The sequence below is a fragment of the Rhea pennata genome, chromosome 9 (genome assembly GCF_028389875.1).
Source record: "Rhea pennata isolate bPtePen1 chromosome 9, bPtePen1.pri, whole genome shotgun sequence".
NCBI classification, from domain to species: Eukaryota; Metazoa; Chordata; class Aves; order Rheiformes; family Rheidae; genus Rhea; species Rhea pennata.
Genome location: NC_084671.1, coordinates 30,036,060 through 30,056,178, shown reverse-complemented (window position 1 = coordinate 30,056,178; position 20,119 = coordinate 30,036,060). Strand labels below are relative to the sequence as shown.

The following is a 20,119-nucleotide window of genomic DNA, read 5'->3' as shown; positions in this document are numbered from 1 at the left end:
GTCATCAGCGCCGCTCCTGTGCGCGTCATCATTTTGCGCCCGCTGCCCCTGGAGCAGGGCGTCGCCTGGCTCCTGCTGCCGCCTGTGTTGCTGGCGCCGCGGCCGGCACTAGGGTCGCGTGCGTGATCCGCCAGGTGGCCTCCTCGCTCGCCCGACCTCGTCGTTGAGGGGCCGCTAGGGAAGGGCATGGGTCTGTCCGGCCCCCGCCTCAGCTTCCTCCCAAATCCCGGGAGCGCTCCTTGGGGGAGCCAACGCGGGTTTTCAAGTGTAGTCTTCGGTATTAATGGTTCTGTTAAAGGTGCTCGTCTTCGTTCTGACTTCCAAAAGAGCTGAATGCTTACGAGGCCTCTGTTTGAAGATGGTAGGAATTTCGGCTGTATTATTTCCAGTATTTATTTCCAGTCTTTGCAGCATAAGAAACAAAACATAAAAGGCAGCCAAGATGAATTTGTCTTGAAAATCTCAGTTCTGACTTGGAAATGTCCTTCTTCAATGCTGTATGTATCGAAGTTACCAAAAAGTCAGGCAAAATAGGCATGTTAGTGAATTAAGTATCAGTCCTGTGCAGATTTGCATCCATACTTACATGTGCCCTAAGCTCAATTGAGAAAACTGTACAGTTCGTTGTGTGTAAATCTAAGCGTACAGCCAGGTGTAGAAACACCAAGGTCTTCTGTTGCCAAGACTTTATTCTCAGAAGACCGGTTACCATTTGGTTACCATTCTTATTCAAGAATGGAAGGGTGAATAGTGCTTTTGCATCTCTATGAATGTGCATGTTTATCATAGCTGTGGATAATTGAACTAATAGCCAGGTCAGGCATGGTGATGCTCCTAGCTCTTTTGTATTGTATGGGTTGAGGGGATGCTTAAGTAAGCATGTCAAAGGAGCGATGACTCCTGTTAAGGAGAATAGTCTGTAGAATTGGTCTTTATGTTTCAGGCATTGAGAACCTTCCTTGTGAACTGCAAAGAAACTTCCAGCTGATGCGGGAATTGGATCAGAGAACAGAAGGTGTGTTCAGGTATTTCAGTAAAATTGAAGTCTGAGTACAGAGCAGTCACCTAAATGACAGAGCCCTGTGGGGATTTTCTCCATCCCCTTTTCTTTTCTTGACTTTAGCAGTATGCTTTGTTTGTTTTATTTCTATGATGGCTATGTTTATAATAGTAGGGTCTTTCGGTTTATTTTATTGCAGTGACTGTGTGTAAGTGTGATCACCATACCTGAGTGATTACTTCTCCAGTGGCCTCACATTGAAGACCTGTATATATTTCCACATTTACTGACTTGTAGATCGTTGTGTGTCTTGCAAGACCATTCTTTTGAAATTTGTGTTGGTGTAGGAATGTGTGTTGATGATTTTCAATCTGAAAATTTGAATTGTTAAAACAGAAAGGTAGATAACATTGTGTCCCATGTATGACAGGAGAGGTTGAAGTTTGTGAACCCATCAGTTCAATTTCTGGTCTTAGGACACTGGTAGCTGTGAGCACCTCCTAATGAGATATAAAATACTGGAGAGATCAGAATCACACTGCAGATGTTGACGAGTGAATCCCTTTTCCCTTAAAAGGTAGATATGTTAAAGGTTCAGGAGAAAGCTAGATACTGTTGGAGGGATCTTCTAAAGGCTATAGAGAGATAGAAGGAAAAAAGATTTACTTTGGAAGACTGCTTTCTAAGTGTGTATACTGTGTCTGCCTTCCAGATAAGAAAGCAGAAATTGACAGTCTTGCAGCAGAATACATTGAATCAGTGAAGAACATGTTGCCCGAGGAACGAGTAGAACACCTGAAAAAAATTCAAAGTGCTTACAGCAAATGTAAAGAGTACAGCGATGATAAAGTACAACTGGCTATGCAGACCTATGAGATGGTGAGAACTTAAAGCTTGTGTGCCAGAGTTGTATGACCAGTGAGATTTTTGTAAAAATGACAACATACTCTGAAATGGAGTTGCTAACAGATTTAGAAGATGCTTCCACAGCATGTTTTTCTTTTCCTTTACATATTTGTATTTGGGTTAAATATCTTACTGAAACAAAGTATTAGTTCTCAAGCTTATTTTTGTTACTGTTGCCCTCTCAAAAAAAAAAAAAAAAAAAAAAAAAAACAAAACTCTAGTTTTCCAATTGTATTACTAGGTTTTGCATCAAGGAGGCTTCTGTTATGGTGAAAGGTTAAATGAGTACTTCTAGATTGCTTGGTCACTTTCAGATTGCTGTATGAGAATTCCAGTGTCTATACCCAACCTTCTCTTCCCCAGCAGCTCTCCTTTCACCTAAGAGTTTATGTAGGACTGGTAGTGTTATGACCAGAACTTCTGAAGTCAATTTAAAAACTACCTTGTGGAGGATTTGTGGCAAAAAATTTTTTTTTCAATTACTTTGGTTTCCAGGTGACTAAAGTATGGAGAAGTGTCAGTTTCACCATTCTAGTTGTGTACTGGATACCTAACTTTCCTCCGTGGACCTAGTGTGAAAAACTTCTTGTTTCTAAAGATACAGCTTTCCACGTCTGATCCTGTGTCCATCTTCATGCCCTTTGGGTAGTTCTTATCTCAGTATATTTTATCCTATGGACACAACTCAAGGAAAGAGTAGAATCCTTTTGACTGACACTTAGTACGTTTTATCCAGCTACACAGAGATGATTTGGGTTGTGAATAAAAGCAATATCTACATAGCAGTTGCAGTATCTTTTTACTGCCATCAGAATTCTCCAGAAAAAAACAACTATATTGCAGGATTGAACAGCTTCCTAGATAACCACTAATTTGAGGTATTGTAGCAGCATTTCTTGTTTTATTCCTTTAAAAAAAATACCTTGGTTACATCTGTATTTTGTAAGCCACATTAATGTAACTGCAATATTACAAGGTGTTTACTTAACATGTATTTTACAAATGTGCTATGATATTGGAGGTAGTCAGCAGAAGGCTGTATTTATTACTAAATTTCATGAAACAGTGTGTCAGTCAAATAATAGACATAATTGACTTATCTGCTCAATATATTTCATGGATATTATTTGATAATATGCTTTGAAAGTTGCTCAGGGAGAAAACAGAGTTTTTGTTAGCATCTTTTGGCTTTTTGTTTTGCTCTGTGAACTAATAGTTGGAGTTGCTTGAACTCTCCTTTCTGCCACCTCCTCCCTCTTCCTGCGTTTCTCTTTTCCTATATTGGCATTGGGTCCTCTGCTGCCTTTTCCTCTGCCTTCCACCATTTCTTCCTCACCCCCTCCCCAGCTTTCTTCAACCTAATTCCCTTTTTGCATACCATTTCCCCTTTTCTAGTGTGGTATCCTTTTTGTGCATAATCCTGAAGTATTATATTCCTGTTCATGCAGATAAGGGTTACTAGACCTTCCTTTTTTCTTAATTCAGTTTGTGGTTTCCTCTTCTGTGCAGGTAGATAAACATATCCGCCGGCTGGATGCAGACTTGGCACGGTTTGAAGCAGATCTGAAAGATAAACTGGAAGTCAGTGATTTTGAAAACCCTGGAGCACGAAGCCTGAAAAGTGTGTAAATTTTATTTGTTTGACAGCCTTTTCCAGCACATAGCACACCTAAACAGAAAGGCTAAGGTATAAAGTAGGCTATCATTTCTGGAGGCTATGATGTATACTCCTTTTTAACGCTCTTCAGATGTTTACAGTGTTACAATGGGCACCTTGTATGAGCAGAGGAATTAAAAATACCTAGCACTAGAATCTAGCCTGCTGTCTCCCTTTATCAGAGTATCCTGATGTGAGCCATGTGTTACTCATCATGGTTGTAAGGAAGCTACTGGCCAAGGGGGAAGTATTCTGACAAAAATTGAATTATTGTTGGACCTGTGATTCTTGGCAATCTGTTTCAAGCCTGATCTATTTTTGGATAAATTCTGAAATCTTTCTGAAATCAGATTCAGTAAATCAGGAGATTTACTTTATTAACACAGCATAAGCTTTCCTTCTTTTACCAGAATTTTAGTATTAATCAAGCTGAGAACACCAGGAAGAAAATGACACGTTAAAGCAAGGTGCCAATTTCTGTAATGTGTACTGGAAACCTTATGTAATTAAGGTGAAATTTAAATATGAGTAACAACAGACAGTTTTATGTCTTTGAATTATGAAATAAGGGGTGAGGTCAGGAGTGTCTGTGGACAAAAAAAGTTACTTTAGCTAGCTATAACTAAGATTTACTTAGATTCTTAGATTTAAAAAGTATATCTTACAGAGTGTCAGTTCAAATACAATGTTATCTATGTGGACTATATGGACTAATATTGTACTGCCATAATTTAATTATCAAAACTGGAGACATAAAATAATTTGACATTCCATCATACTGTTTGTAAACTCAGTATGTTTATAACATAAAATAAGTGTGCATTTCAGAATCAACATTCATATTCAATTACATGTGAAAGAGGAATTTTAGAACAGTTATATGCATCAAGAGGAAAACATCTAGAGGCATTTCTGCCATTCACATAAATTGAAATGATGCTCTTTTCATCCTTTATAGAAGGACGAAGTCAGAAAGACAAAAGAGGCTCTCGAGGTCGAGGCAGACGAACATCCGAAGAAGATACACCAAAGAAAAAGAAACTCAAAGGAGGGTAAGAAACAAACAATCATAGATCTGATGACTTTTTTGAAAATGCATGAAATGTTGAGCCAGCTCATGTTACCCTAGATGTGACTTTCCTGTATGCATGGCAAGCACTTTTCTGATCTTAATCTATTTCATTAGTATCTTCCTAATGACAAGTCAGCTTTGTTAATTAACTCCTTGCTTGGCACATGGAAACTCAACATGCTGGGAATGCCCTTTGTCTGGAAGGGCAAGACCAGAGTCTCCAAGATGCTGTTAGTGAGCTGGGAAAAAATAGTTTTGCTTTTCGTCATATGACTGTCTTAGATCGTTGCCTGTGATCTTGACTGGAAGGAGAAAAAAGGAGGGAAAGGGGGAGTCCCACTCAGAAATATTGATGTTTTATTGTTATCCTAGAAATCTTGGAGAATTTGGGGGGTTGTTTTAAAATAATCATGTCCTAAATAGTCTTAAATAATCTAATTCAGTTTTCTGACACAAGCAAGAAAGTCTGTCCCCTCTCTGTCACATGTTGTATATTAAGGTGACCCTAACTAATACTTTAGCTAGATGGAGAGGAAAGAAAGAAAAAAACTATTGCCATTGAGCATTACTGACATGTTAACTTCATACACCCATGTTAGAGCAAGGGGCTTCACTCATACCTGACTAAAGTATTAAAAGGAAAAAAAAAATTAAAACCGATGGGGGACGGGGAATCAGATTTGTCTGTCCACAAACAAAAGTGAAATGTATGTTGACTTTGTTACTGTATAATGCTATCTACAAATCATTCTCTTCATCCTTTACTAGTCAAGATTATGTTTTATGTTTCATTATTAATTGAAATTATAAAGTAGGTTTGGATAACATGTGATAAGTAATCTAAATTCTAAAACGTGGTGAATGTGTTCTAATGAGGATACCATTTAAAAATAACATTCCAGGTGGGATTTAAATCTAGGAAGCTGTTGTCTATAACTGAACAGTGTTTTATCCTCAACCTGTCCTTACCTACAGATCTGAGTTTGCTGATGCCGTCCTGTCAGTGCATCCCTCAGATGTCTTAGACATGCCAGTGGATCCCAACGAACCTACCTATTGCTTGTGTCACCAAGTGTCATATGGAGAAATGATTGGCTGTGACAATCCAGATGTAAGTACTTGAAACAATTTATTTTCAAAAGATGTTTTCAACATCACATGAAATCTGAGGGGAATACTTAGTTAAATTATCTAAAATGAGTGTAAAATTTGCAAAACTCTCTAAGTATCTCTTCTATGGCTTTTTTTCTCCTTGTTTTGTAGTGCCCAATTGAATGGTTCCACTTTGCCTGTGTGGACCTCACCACCAAACCGAAAGGGAAATGGTAAGTACGACTTAGCTGCTCCCTCTCCCCCCGCCCTGGCTAAAATGTCCATTGACAAGAACCACAACAGCTATTAAAACCTCTTTGCTCTTGTCATCAGAGGGGTTGCATCCTGTAGAGTATGGGATTATGTTTTTGTGAAGGTAGGGATACCAGGGGAAATTTCTTCCTAAAGAGTACTGCTGCAGGAATCTTTGGATACTATAGGTTCTAACAGGAGGAGAATAAATACCCGGAGATATGCAAGACTTAATGATAAATAGAGCAGGTTTTTGAGCTGATGCTTGTGTAGATGTGTATGCATGACATCTCTTATTTGCTGCATTGTCACATAGTCACAACTTTGTTTAAAATTGAGAAGACCCCCACCCCCAGTGAAGTTTAAAAACTCTTCAGGCTACGCTTCTGTATGTATTCATCTTGAAGAGCAGGCTTGCTCTGTACTTATTTTTATGTGCAGAAGTTCTAGGTAAATGTTGTATCTTGCACTTAGAATGCCTCACACTTCAATTTGAGTAACTAAAGCATCTGAGTTGCTGATTGCTACAGTCCAGGCAGGTCCTATTTGCCCAGTCTACTTGCATGTCATTAAAAACTTATTTTAAAAAAACTCATTAGTTCATAGGTCACTTCTAACCACTACCCACCCCCCTATTCCCAAATAATAAAAAGAGTTTGGGGGCTTTTTTTTTTTTTTTTTTTTTTAATCTTCAAGACTAGTTACCGCCATGTTTTTTCTGTAGGTTTTGTCCACGTTGTGTTCAGGAAAAAAAGAAAAAGAAGTGAGGAGTATAGAGAATACATCCTCTGAGGCAAGAAGAGTTTAACATATTCTTTCCTTCATGTTGCAATATTATCTTTGATTTTCTTTAACCCTCCTTTTTGTTCTGATCTAATATTTAATTGTCCAGTGGCCAGTTGTAATTCCTGTTGTTTCAAAAGGACTTTGGGAGGGAGGGAATTTGCCACGGTGATTTTATTTATGTTACACTTGCACAACACTGAAATCTGTGTTATATGAAGTGCTAGGACAGCTTGTAGCTGTATTTTTGCTAGTTTTATTGGGAGTCTGTGAAACCACATAAGGCATTTCAGGAGAATGAGACAGCCATATCTTCAATGTGGTCCATTGCTGTCATAAAATAGTGTAGGCCTGCAGCTTAGCATGGTAGGGAAGAAAGACTTTTCTGTAACTGTTGTCTGCATGCAAGAACTATGCTCTGTTTTTTCAGATGTTAAGTCAATTTGTTGTGCAGTTTAGTATTGAAAGGAACAAGAAAGCTGGTTAACTATTTCCAGTGTCAGTTTCCTCAAAGCCAAGTACTGTGCTTAGTTTTGAGAAGGCATGGGGTAATGTGTTTGTGTGTGTGTGTGTGTTTGTGGGTGTGTGTGCACTCTAGAGAGAGTTCTCTTTTGGGGAGTCACTTCCATCTAACTTTGTGCTGCCATTATTTGACTTGATCATGTCCAGTCACATTTAATGAACAGAAGCAAGCCATTTGAGTTTTTACCTCCTTCCATAGAAGGTTTTTCCCTTCTGTGGGAAAACATTAAAAATATCAAAGGAATTGTGTTGTAGGCAGTAGGAGAGAGAGAGAATGACAGTCTAATCTGTCCTGTTTCCTGTTTCTCTGGAAATCTTTTTATGTTCATTACTGTGAAGATGATACCAAGAGTATTTGTGTGTGCGTGTGTGTCTTTTGTTTTTGTTTGATGTTTTGGGGTTTTTTTTTTTGTTTGTTTTTGTTACTTGTGTACACCTGTGTTGCACCTCTGTAATTTGGAAAACAAGTTTTAACAGAAGACTATTAAGGAATATGCATAGATACTTGAGAAGGTGCAGCAAGGCTGAAAGGAGGCAATGTGGTAGTTGTGGGTTTTTTGTTTTGTTTTTGTTGGTTTTATTTGATAGCATTTGCTATTAAACACTGCTATTAAAAAAGAAGGTCACTCAGATGGAAGGTTTTAAAATGATTTGTCTTTTTCAGCAGAGGCACATTTGCCTGTTCTTGACTTTTTTAAGCTGCTTTTCAGTTTATAAATGTGAATCCTTGCTATCATCACGGTGTCATTTGCAGCAGTGAAAGGAAGAGAGGGAAATCAGGAGTACAAAAATAAGTCTTTTATTTTTTCTTGTTTTTTTTTTTCCTTCTTCTGAGTTTTGGTGGATGCAGGAGTTGAGGGAAGACCAAAGATGATACTCACACTTATATATCCTGTATTCTGGAGCTTTATTTCCTGTAACAGAAGGAGGTGCTGTGTGGAGAGGCTTTTCTGCTGGGAGGGGAAGAAAGAAGTAGTCTGCAGCAGTATAGACCAGGGTTCATGAACTTTGCTGGCTGTGACCCATGATAAGTGTTCATGGCAGCTCTGTGCTAGTCTATGCACTAGATTGCTTGCCATTGTGCAGGAACTCTTGATATAGAAGGGCATTAAGAGGTTTCCAGATAAGCTTTTGCTCTACTTTAAAAGCAAGTTGAGTAAAGAATATAGAATAAAAACGGTTGGATTTTAGAACCTTCTTCCAAAACAAAAGTGTGGGGTGTTTTTGTTGTTGTTTTTGTTTTTTCCTGTTAGTGACCCTCATATGAAAGAAAGTAGAACACAGCTCTTGACAATTTTCCTTTCTTGCTTTGGGTCTATTGTGCTTTGTAGATACTGCAGGTATGTCAGGACTCATAAAAGAAAACTGCTACTGGTACAGGTTTTCTGTGAACATGTTTTGGTCTATTGTATCTGCTATAGGAAAAAATCGTTCCCAGAGTCCTTTCATTTACAGTATGATGTTGTACGTGTCTTCATTGTGTTGCATCACTCCACATGTTGTATATGAAGTTTCCATAGTTATGTTTACAAGTTTATGTTCATTTGTCATTGTTATCATTGTAAAAGAACACCAAAAGCATACACACAAATTCGAAACTGATTGCTATTGAGAAGGGGAAGAAAAAGCACAGTTGCACAAACCTGAGCTTAGAAATAATGACCCCTCTTTTTCCTTCTGCTTCTGTAAGACAGGAATCATGATACCTCATGAACCAGCTTTTGATTCAGTAACCATGAGTAAGATCTGTACCTCATTAACCTGTTACACTGGATTGATGTAGGAGTGTCACTGTGTCCTGAAGACCAGTGTTGATGCTGTTGCAGATTTTATTTTCCCCTTCCATGCAATGAGACTGTCCACAGTTTCTTTTTTTTTCGTTTTTTTGTTTTAAGGGCTTAATCAGTAGTGGTTAAGCATTGAACTTAAAGCATTGATTTAAAACAATCTCAAATTTATAATGCACCTCTTTGGAGGTACTGCTGGAAACACACCATTGTGGAAATTCACAGCTATGGATGGATAACTGCAAAGCCAGCTGCCCTAAACTCAGAAAAGATGATCAGACAGGACAGCAACATATATTTTGTTAGCAAGTTCATTTTGTGGCTCAGAAGAACAGATATTTTTCATTCTAACTAGCAAAGGAAAAAAAAAAAGCCCTAGAAATTAACATCACTCTTTAAAGATACTTTTCTTGGGTGTCCTAAACAATGTGAGGTTAAAAACATACTCTTCTTTACAGCATAACGTCCCAAATATGTCAGACCATCTGAACTGGTATGAGAAATAACCTCCCATTCAGAACATATCAGCACAGAGGCTCTACCAGTTGTCACGGGCTCAAGAGCATTTGTTGGCCATTTACATCTGGGTTTATAGATTTTTTTTTTTTTGGGGGGGGGGCTCTATTTTTAATGGAATGCCTACAGCCTTCATTTTTGGTCACTAAGGAATTAGAATCTTTCTCCTGAATTTTGAATGTACAGTGTTAAATATATTTTTCTGGAGAAGGATGAACAAGACTGTGATGTGTAAAGGAATGTTCCACTAAAGATTGTCAGAACACCTGAATATTTTGTGGTGTTCAGCTTTATGGCAATTCATCCAAACTGGACGTGAAACAACTTTTAACCTGACTGTTTTATTTTTTAAAGGAATTAGAGCTATGTTCCCTTTGTAAATGGAAGAGAATATAAATCTTTTTATTAAAAAAATGTAGAGTACAAATGTATATCTGTATTTTTGGATCATGCTCTAGATAATGGATATATTGTTTATAAATAAAGTATTTTGGGGAACAAGGGTGTACGTGGCCACGTTGTCTGGGGCTGCAGCATCCCGGGAGCAGCTTGCGGCTGCGGCAGGACCTGGGGCCGCGGCGGCGGCCTCCAATTGCCAGGGGGCGCTGCCGGCTGGCGAGCGCATGCGCGCCGCCCGGCGGAAGGGGAAGGGTGTCCCGCGGGGTGGCGGCGGTGGTGGAGAGCGGCGGCGCCTTTAAACCCGCCGGTGGAACGATCCCGCCTCAGTAAGGGCCATTAACGGCCCGCTTCGGGGCGTCTCTCCGGCGGCGGGGCCCCGGCCCGGAAACGTGGTAAGGGCAGCGCGCCGCCCAGAGCGGCGGGAGAGAGAGCTGCCCTTCAACCGAGGGCCCAGCAAGTCGGGGGCGGGGGGAAGGAGTTGTCACCTAGCGGCTGCGCGAGACGCCCGGGGGCGGCCCTCGGGCTGTGCTGTCGCCCCCTGCTGTCAGCAGCCCTCACAGGGGAGTTTCGGAAAAGCTTCACTTAGAGCTCTGAAAGGCGTTCTTGTTGGGCAGGGCTTATGACAGGTGTTGCTTCCCCCGGATCCGTGTGGCCCAGATAACCTGTTTTGGTGGGGGTTTTTTTGTTTGGTTTTTTTTTTTTTTTTTTTTTTTTTTTTTTTTTTTTTAAAAACCCACATTTCTAATGTCTTACATCCTGGGAGACTGGCAAAACTGCCCATGGGTTACCTCAAGTAAGGGGAAAGCCCAAGAGCAAGCAAATGCCCCTTACTGCCTGGGGAGCAAGAAGAACTTAGAGGAAAGCTGGCCTTGTGCTTGCATTTTAGGGTCACCATGGTGATTTCCGCTGTGGTCCGTTCTCATCCTGTTTGGCATCAGTGGGCTCAGCCAAGATGGCTAATGAACTTTCATAGGAGGACCATGGTACAGCGGTGGACAGCTCCTGCCCAGTGGACGCTTAAGCAGAAGAAACCAGTATTTATGCCATGGGGTGTGAGTCCTCAGAGCAGGAGGGCACTGCATCCAGCCTCCTCCAGCTTCCAGGAGGTTATGCTCACCAGTGAGCGTTACAATGTGCAGCGGCTGCCCTTCTCCCATGTTTCCAGTGATGATGTAGCTTTCTTTGAGTGCCTAATGCCGGGAAGAGTCATCACAAATCCAGAAGAATTAGAATTCTTTAATGTGGACTGGCTTAAAACAGTCCGAGGTAGGTGAACTTGTTTGCTTATTTTTTAATTTTGACAAAAATACCCCCATTATCCCACCAGAATGAAAAGTCTGCCAAAGAAACTCTTTCCCCTATTTGTAGCAGAGCAAGTCTTTACAGATCCTGCTAAATCAGTTAGTTACCAGAGTGGATCAAAATTTTTTATTCAGAGTATTTTTTTTTCCTCATAGAAAATATTTCTATGAGAAATACCTATTTTCTGGGAATTTTCAGACTTTTGTCAAAGAAAACAATGTCATTAGCTAATTAATCAGGTTTTGCCTGAAACAAAGGTGTTCTGTAAACGGTTTCTGAGTTTTTGACTGAACCTCAGAAAACAAGTGTCTGGTTTTTCTGATGTTTTTGTCAAAAGTTTCATGAGAATATAAATCAACTCCTCCTATTGGAAATTAAGTCTGTGTACAGATGCAAAGTTTTCACAGTGCTTTAAGAGAAAGCTTCCCGTTGAACATGTTTATTTGTTAAAAAAGAAAAAACGAAAAAAAAAAGATGAAGGTAACTCTAGCACATACGTAGTGCTACGTCCAGTTCTGGGCTCCCCAGTATAAGAGAGAGATGGAGTGAGTGCAGCGAAAGACTGCTAAGGCAATTAAGGGACTGGAGCATCTCTCTTATGAAGAAAGGCTGAGAGAGCTGTGCCTATTCAGCCTGGAGAAGAGAAGACTGAGGGGGGATCTTACCAATGCATTTAAATATCTGAGGAGAGGGTATAAAGAGAATGGGCCAGACTCTTCAGTGGTGCCCAGTGACAGGACAAGAGGGCACAAACTGAAGCACAGGAAGTTGCATGTGAACAGAAGGAACAACTTTTCTCGTGTGAAGGTGACAGAGCACTGAAGCAGGTTGCTCACAGAGGTTGAGGAGTCTCCATCTCTGGAGCTATTCAAAAGCCATCTGCACGGGACTTAGGCAACCTGTTCTAGGTGACCCTGCTTGAGCAGAGGGGATGGGCTAGACGACCACTAAAGGTCCCTTCCACCCTCAACCATTCTGTGATTCTGTGAGTGTTGTTACTTTAGACATAATGCATTACCACCTTTTTCTTTCTAATTTCTATACAGCCTATAACTTGCCTTGAGAGTGTCTTGCTTTCGTTGCAGGCTGTAGTAAGCTGTTGCTGAAGCCACAGACTACAGCAGAGGTATCTCAGGTTCTCAGGTAATATGCACCTTTTTTATCTGGGCTTTGGAGTGAGGAAAGTCTAGTTTTTCAGTCTAGTTTGGGAGAGTCAGCTAGGTGAAGGAAATGTTCAGATATTCAGCCAGCTAATTGCTATGAGCACTGGAACTACTGAAGCTGCCCTCTTCTTGACTGTGTCTTGTGCTTGAACTTCAATGACTTCAACTCTCTCTTCTGACCTTTATATTCCACATTTTCCCCACAGCCCCTTAGGTTTCTTGCTGTTTCCTTACATACCTTTTGTGCCACTTGTTCACTGAACGGGAGACACTGAATGCTGTTATTAGTCCAGAAGTATGCATTTGCCCATGGGTCACCAGTATCTACATGCTTATTGATCACTGTCCTTGTTTTGTCAAAAGGGACAAAAAACACCCTGCCTCTTTACTGTTGTGAGAAAAAGAGCAAACACATGCCTTTGGAGCAGTTTGTGTTCTGATCTATATTGTTCAGAACTATGATAGAAATCATGTATCTTTGAGGCTTCCAGAGTGCTATGATTGTGGTTGACACTGGCCAGTAGAGTCATCAGCTGTTTGGTAGGAGGCTAAATAAATAAGCAAGCTGGGTGACTGCATAGTTCCCTTAAGAAGCCCCTATAAAATGACAGTTTCACAGAAGGAGCTGATGCTTATCAATGCAGAAAGGGACTTGAACCTGTGCCTTGTATTTCCTAGGCCCAGTGCTTTTCCTAGCCCACTGGCTGTTCTGAGCTGATCGTGTCATGCCAATACCAGGCAGAAACAAAGGCTGAACTTTCACTTGTTTTACCAGATGAAATTCTTGTTTCCTAACCAAATATCATTGCAAAGGCTAGATGTATAGCAGCAGACTTTACAAGTTCATGTTGGTGGCTTTGATTAGAAGATTCAGAAGTTCTCAAGAATACTTGGAGTGGGGGAAGGACAAGAGAGGGAGGGAGAAATAAGAGAGTGGTTTTAGCATTAAAGGCTTTTCTGCTCTACTAAACTGTCAAAACTATGCACTGTGCCAGTGCTCAATGGGAGCAATTTTTTTGAAGGATTTAGGAATGCTCCACCTGTGGAAGGGAAAGAAGATTAGTAGAAATGGGGGGAAAAAAAGTCTTGCTGTAGAGGTGTTGGACCTGATGCCAGAATCAGGCAGGAGCTGATCTTTTTGTCCACTAAGTAATAACACTTCTCTAATTCAGGGGCATGAGATAGGATTGCCATTTGACTAGAGACTTAAAAGCTGTGTAAACCTGGTCTGAACTCTATTACAGCAGAAATACAGAGTAAAGTAAATCTCAGGACTTCTAAAGTACTTATGGGTGCAGTGCAGCTTTGTGTAATCGATTGCACAAGAACTTCTACAAGTTCAAAGAAGGTGTGATGAACGGCACTTCGCACTTCTATGGCAGGCTGACAGATGGAGCGGTTAAAGCATAGATGTACATACTCTGTTACCCCAGGGCATTAATTTCTTGAAGAGGTGCTGAGGAGGGCAATAATGTCCTAAGTGACTGCAAATCTGTGAGTCCCCACTGAAGAAGTGAAGTTGCTACATGAATGCTTATCTATGAACAGAGTAAGCTGTGATTTTCAGGCAGAAATTGTATAGTAGAACTGGCAATATGTAAGGAGGTGAAGATCTTCTAATAGACTAGGGGATTGTCCTGAGAAGCATAATACTTTGAGAAACCTATTCTCTTCCAGGTACTGCTATGAGAGGAACTTGGCTGTAAACCCACAAGGAGGTAACACAGGCCTTGTTGGGGGCAGTGTTCCTGTCTTTGACGAGATCATTCTCTCCACAGTTCTCATGAACCAGATCATCAGCTTTGACAAGGTGTCTGGTAAATATCATAGACATGTTATTCATAGAAAGAAGGTTCTTACTCTAACCCAACCTTCCTTCCAGGAGCCAATAGCTGCATCATCAGCAAGGTTCAGCCCCGCAGCATCATAACGGGCATCAGAGATTTGTGAAATCCAGATTTCTGTTACTGATGTAGTAGGTGTAACAGCAGCAGATCTAAAAATCAATCTGGTGAGAGAGAGAGAGAGAGGAAGAAAGAGAGAAGGGAAATATCCATGTACCTTCTCTTCTTTTACAAATCCAAATGAGAAACCAGCAGATTGAACAGAATGACAGTGGTGAAGGAGGCATGTGATGACTTTGCACTGGCAGAGGAAAGAGAGAGATAAGGAAAGTTTATAAGTTGATTGAATTTGGAAAGTGAGAAAGCAGGCTTGTTTGGGTACTTTGGTCCTTAAAACATTGAGAGGGGGAGAAATACAGGCATGGATGTACTTAATGTCAGTGTTTTACATGTCCAATGCTCCAAATAACCAGATGTTAAGTCAGTGGCCAAGGTGCTGTAGGCTTGAGGAAGAGTAGGACGAAGCCTTGCAGTGTGCACAGAGTTTTTCGGGGTTTACATTGAATCCCCAAAAGCTTTGGAGGAAGAGCAAGTGGTTGCAAATGCTTGTATTATCCTGACTCTTTAGGAGGCACCTACTTTTTGGACATCAAATTATAACAGTATGTTTATGTTTCAGGAATCCTTGTGTGCCAAGCTGGCTGCATCTTAGAGAACCTGAATCAATACCTGGAGGAGAAGGATTTTATCATGCCACTTGACTTGGGAGCAAAAGGTAGCTGTCACATTGGTGGTAATGTGGCCACAAATGCCGGAGGCTTACGGCTCTTGAGATACGGCTCTCTCCGAGGGACAGTGCTAGGACTGGAAGCGGTAAACCTCACAGTTCCAGTTTGTGCCTGAACCTCTACCTGTTAACCCATTTTCACTGTTATAGCCCTTAGTTATCCATTGTGCAAGCAAAACCCTCTCCAGGATACATCTTTTAACTGTTTGTTGCTTGGCTCTTTTGAGGAGTGTCAGCAAGTGTCTTCATGAATGTAGCACCTTTTAGTTATACCAAAGCTTCCAGCTCTGTCCTTACTGATATAAGTGGTATTAGATGGTTTTCTTATCCGGAGAAATGAGAAGAAGGTGGGGAGAGATTTGGTAATCACAGGTTACCTGGATGAGGTTGATTCCTCTGTCAAGTGGTGAATCTCTGGAATGCTTTACTAAGCAAAATCCATCCTACAGTCCTCTTTAAGTGGCTTCTCACTCAGAATTTCAGACCTGTCAAGATGCATTTGTTAAATACTCAGCATTTAACAGACAAGCCTACTTTGGGTTTGCTTGCCTGTTGGCTTTGTCTTAGAATTCTTCTGTATTACCACAGTTTTCTGTGGCCTGTGAAATATTCTTCAGCCTGCTTCAGCCCTCCCAGGCCTGTGCCTCTGTGTGTAAAGACTAGAACTGGTAAATCTAAAAGATTAGAGCTAAAAATCTAAAAGAGCAGAGAGCTAATAGAAAGTAAGTTGGCTAGGCAACAAAAGTCATGTTTGGTGTTTTATTGTGTAGGTTCAAAAGGGGGGAATTTTCTCTCTCACATTAGTTTCTCTAGCTTAAAAGCAGCCTTTAATAAAAATATATCTTAGAGGCATTCAGCCCTGATTTTTAATGGCTCAGGTGGTGGAGGACTTGCTTCACTGCTGTTAACTACATTCACTGTTTCAAATGTGCTCTTTGTTTTCAATTAATGACTGGAGTTAGGGTGTCAAAGAATGGTTGATCTTGTCAGCAGTGGTTGGTAAGAAAAATTGTGTAAACTCAATCTTCTGTTGTTGTTCTTTCAGGATGTGTGCAAACAGCACCTCTAAACAAAAAGGAGACGAGTTTGGGGAAAGACACGTAGGAGGTAGTGTGGAGATATCTGGGGATGAGGGAGAGATGAAGAGAGTAGGAATAGGCAGTAACTGCTGCTGCATTCTGCAGGATGAGGATGCTAGCAGCAGGTTTTCATCAGCTTACTATGTCAGACAAGCTCATCACAACAGCTTTCTACATAGGTGTTTTGATTGGGTCTCCTTGTTTTCTTGGAGGTGCTGGCTGATGGCTCAGTTTTGGACTGCTTGACATCTCTGCGCAAGGATAACACTGGCTATGATTTGAAGCAGCTTTTTATTGGATCTGAGGGGACCTTGGGAGTTATCACTGCTGTCTCCGTACTCTGTCCTCAGAAACCTAAGGCTGTGAATCTGGCATTCCTAGGTAGGAATTTCCTGTCAGGAAAACAGGAGCTGATTTGGGTTCTGTAACAAGAAGAGAAGCTGCTATGTGAGCTGCTATTAATAATTTCACACCTGAAATTGGAGATTGCAGAGAGAGTAGAAACAGAGAGAAGAAAGCATTGGTCTCATTGTGAACATAAGTCTGTTTCTGAGAATTAGTACTGTCTGTACTGTCTGTTGAAATACTTGAGTAGGTGTTTTATATCTGTGGTATAAATGTATAAAATACCTGCAAGGGCAGACTGCTCCTCAGGGAGGGGGAGCTGGGAGCTTAGCAGGACGAACAGGCAGGCAAGGGCAGTGCCATGACCAACAAGGGCCCGGTCACGCAGTACCCAGGTGAAGTGAGCAGGACATATCCACTGACAGTTAGCAGGATCAGCAGCAGCCCAGTGATCACCAGGCAAGACCATAATGACAGGTCAAGGCTGGGAAGTCAAGTCTGCAGATCAGAGTCCAGATCAGCAGGGTACATGGCCAGGCACAGGCATAGTTGCAGTGTAGCTATTTAAAAGCTGCTCCTGAGAAAAAGTCAGAGAATCCCTGCTGAGGCTTTTTATCGAAGCTTTTTGGGGGAACCTCCACTTTTTCCTGAAAAGCACCAAGGCCAGCTGGGACTACTCAAACACCTTGGTCTTATCAGAGGGGTGGCCTTGAGTGTAGAGACCTAAACTCCTAGGAGGGGATGAGGGTATTCTGAGACCTAACAAACCTCTGGGATCACAGAATCACAGAATGGTTGAGGTTGGAAGGGACCTCTGGAGATCAGCTAGTCCAACCCCCCTGCTCAAGCAGGGTCACCTAAAGCACGTTAGACAGGATTGCATTTGGGTGGGGTTTGAATGACTCCAGAGAAGGAGACTCCACAACCTCTCTGGGCAACCTGTTCCAGTGCTCTGTCACTCTCACAGTGAAGACATTCCTCCTTATATTCAGGTGGAACTTCCTGTGGTTCAGTTTTTGCCTATTGCCTCTTGTCCTGTCACATGGTACCACTTAAAAAAGTCTGGCCCAGTCTGCTTGACACCCTCCTTCCAGGTATTTGTAGACATTGGTAAGATCCGCCCCCCTCAGTCTTCTCTTCCCCAGGCTAAACAGGCCCAGCTCTCACAGCCTTTTCTCATAAAATATGTGATACATATATGGGATATGTACAGTGGACACCAGAATTAGTCTAGACTCTTACTGTTACATTCAAACTCCTTCTGTCTTCATGCCTGTGCTGAGAACTGGGGATGGGGCAGACATTTTGGTACAAACTGTCTTAGAGTTTTTGCTACATCAAAGACCAATTGCTATATGCTCTTGCTGTTCTGCTGATACCTTCAAAACCAACTGAAACCAAACCATTGTTTGATGATTTGTTAATTTAACTCCTGTAGGATAGTCATTTACATTTGTTAGAGATGAGAAAGATGATTTGAAGACTGATGGTGTTTTTTAAACTTATTAGAAGTTTTAGGGGGTATTTTTTTTGTTTCTGATTCCTCTCTGTGGTCTGTTCCAAGGGTGTCAGAGTTTCACTCAGGTTCTGAAAACATTTACGACCTGCAGAGCCATGCTGGGAGAAGTCTTGTCTGCATTTGAGTTCATGGATGATAGGTGCATGGATTTGGTCAAGAGACACCTTAAGCTCTCCAGTCCAGTAGCAGGTAGCAAAACTGATACCCTCTGTCTGGATGAAAGGCACAGATAGTGTAATTTCTGCAGTACAAAGAGGCATTGTATTTCATGGGGGTTTTAGCCTAGTTTTATATATATGTCGATCAATGTGTGTGCATCCTTCATAATTTTTGTATCCAGTATTCTATCTCAAACACATTTGATAGAAGTCTTTAATGACATGACTTTTTGCTTCTTCTAGTTCTCACCCACAAAAATACTAGTTTTTTAAAGAGTAATGGTTAGGTAAAAGACAGAACTTGTAAGTGACCTACACATAAAAGATCTCAACTCGAGATCAACTCTTTTTCAGCGCCAGAAATCTGGGCAGTGGAGCCCTCCCGCCCTTCCCACTTCCCCCACCCCCCATTAAATGTGCCAAGTTTGGGAAAAGCTCCTGAACCTGTACTAAATTCATGTGCTTTTACCACAGAGCATCTACTTATTTTGTTCTCCCTCACTTTCAGAGAGCCCTTTTTATGTTTTAATTGAGACATCAGGCTCCAATTCAACCCACGATGAAGAAAAACTGAACAACTTCCTAGAACAAGTTATGACTTCTGGTTTGGTCACTGACGGAACTGTGGCAACAGATGAAAAGAAAATAAAGGCAAGTAATCATTTCCCCCTACTCGATTCTATTCTATTCATAGTATGTTCTTTCTCTCTCAGGTACTGTCAGGCTTAGAGAGTTGGTGTAGCACTTCACTGTACTTGTTACCAAGACATGTTACTACAAGCTTTCAAGAGGCAAAAGGATATCTGGAGTTGATGTTGTTGCCAAGCATCAAGACTCTTTTGCCCTGCCTCATGGCAGGGAAACTGAGAAGTACTTGGTTCATATGTATTTCTTTGATCTTCGGTTCTTCAGATGCTCTGGAGCCTGCGGGAGAGGATCACGGAGGCCCTCACTCATGAAGGTTATGTTTACAAATATGACATCTCACTCCCCATGGAGAAGCTCTATAATCTTGTGACTGACACCAGGGCTCAGCTGGGCCAATGTGCCAAAAATGTGATGGGCTATGGCCATCTGGGTAAGTGCAGATGCTGGGAAAAGAGCTGATTTCTCCCTTGTGGTCCAAGTGTACTTGCTGTGCAACTGTCCTAAGGTACCTTTGGGTACCTTAGGGCTTTTTTTTTTTTTTTTTTTTTTTTAAGATTTCTGGGAGGCAGAGACTAAATAGCATTTGTTAGCTGAGAACTATCAAAATAGGAGATTTCAGACAGTATTTCATATATGTGTGGCAAGTGTGATTAGATGGCATAACTACTAGTCAGTCAGTAATTGAAATGGTAATTAGTATCTTTTTGCTCTATACTTCCTGATTAAGTCTGTAGGTTATTTAACTGTACGTAAATTTGATTAATGTACATAGACAGATTTGGTTAAACAGTTTCCTGTCTAAAATGAGAGTTGTATTTGAAATCAATTACATCTGAGACATTAACTCCTAAAGAAGTGATGCAAATAATTCAAAGAAAGACTTGTACAGTTGTCAATGTGTTTTGAAGCTAATTTGATCTTACATGTTGCGGGTAAATTGGACAGGTAAATTGGTTGCTTAGCAGAGATTTTCTGCTAATAAAAGTAGAACACTCTTCAGCATTCTTCGAGGTGATCTGAGAGACACGGAGGAGGTTGCATAATAGAGGTTGCCTTTGTTACTAGTTTTCAAATGTAGCCCTTAATATCAAGAGTTAGGCTATGTACTGTGAGAGTTTGCTGGGATGCAGAAAGAGGTAGCAGAGTGAAAATGAGTAAGTTATGCTTATCTTTGTGTGATTTGACTTCTGAATACCCAGTAACTGTGAGATTAATCAAAGATCATTACCCAAAAGCAGCAAAAGGGAAAAAAAACCTCTGCTTTGTTTCTGTTGACCCAGTGCCAAAG

The 20,119-nt window shown here is 41.0% G+C and overlaps 1 protein-coding gene across 16 annotated transcripts in view; it reads left to right on the top strand.

The window, feature by feature from the left end:
- Positions 1–20,119, top strand: part of LOC134144003 (inhibitor of growth protein 5) — a 33,932-nt gene that overhangs the window by 277 nt on the left and 13,536 nt on the right. For 2 of the 16 annotated variants that reach the window (XR_009959259.1, XM_062582536.1), the window contains exons 2-15: positions 944–1,015; positions 1,713–1,879; positions 3,416–3,527; positions 4,522–4,615; positions 5,611–5,746; positions 5,899–5,960; positions 10,873–11,252; positions 12,374–12,431; positions 14,129–14,268; positions 14,975–15,168; positions 16,374–16,542; positions 18,071–18,214; positions 18,692–18,834; positions 19,096–19,261. Coding sequence is in view for 15 of the 16 variants with exons in the window: in XM_062582536.1 (XP_062438520.1) it covers positions 944–1,015; positions 1,713–1,879; positions 3,416–3,527; positions 4,522–4,615; positions 5,611–5,746; positions 5,899–5,960; positions 10,873–11,252; positions 12,374–12,431; positions 14,129–14,268; positions 14,975–15,168; positions 16,374–16,542; positions 18,071–18,214; positions 18,692–18,834; positions 19,096–19,261 (2,037 nt within the window). In the remaining variant the exon portion in view is untranslated. Of the gene's footprint in view, positions 1–76; positions 362–487; positions 498–943; positions 1,026–1,712; positions 1,880–3,415; positions 3,528–4,521; positions 4,616–5,610; positions 5,747–5,898; positions 5,961–6,703; positions 6,773–9,529; positions 10,076–10,269; positions 10,379–10,872; positions 11,253–11,743; positions 11,780–12,373; positions 12,432–14,128; positions 14,269–14,974; positions 15,169–16,373; positions 16,543–18,070; positions 18,215–18,691; positions 18,835–19,095; positions 19,262–20,119 lie in introns of those variants that run through there. The other 14 variants (XM_062582538.1, XM_062582541.1, XM_062582540.1 and 11 more) reach the window with 14 other exon arrangements.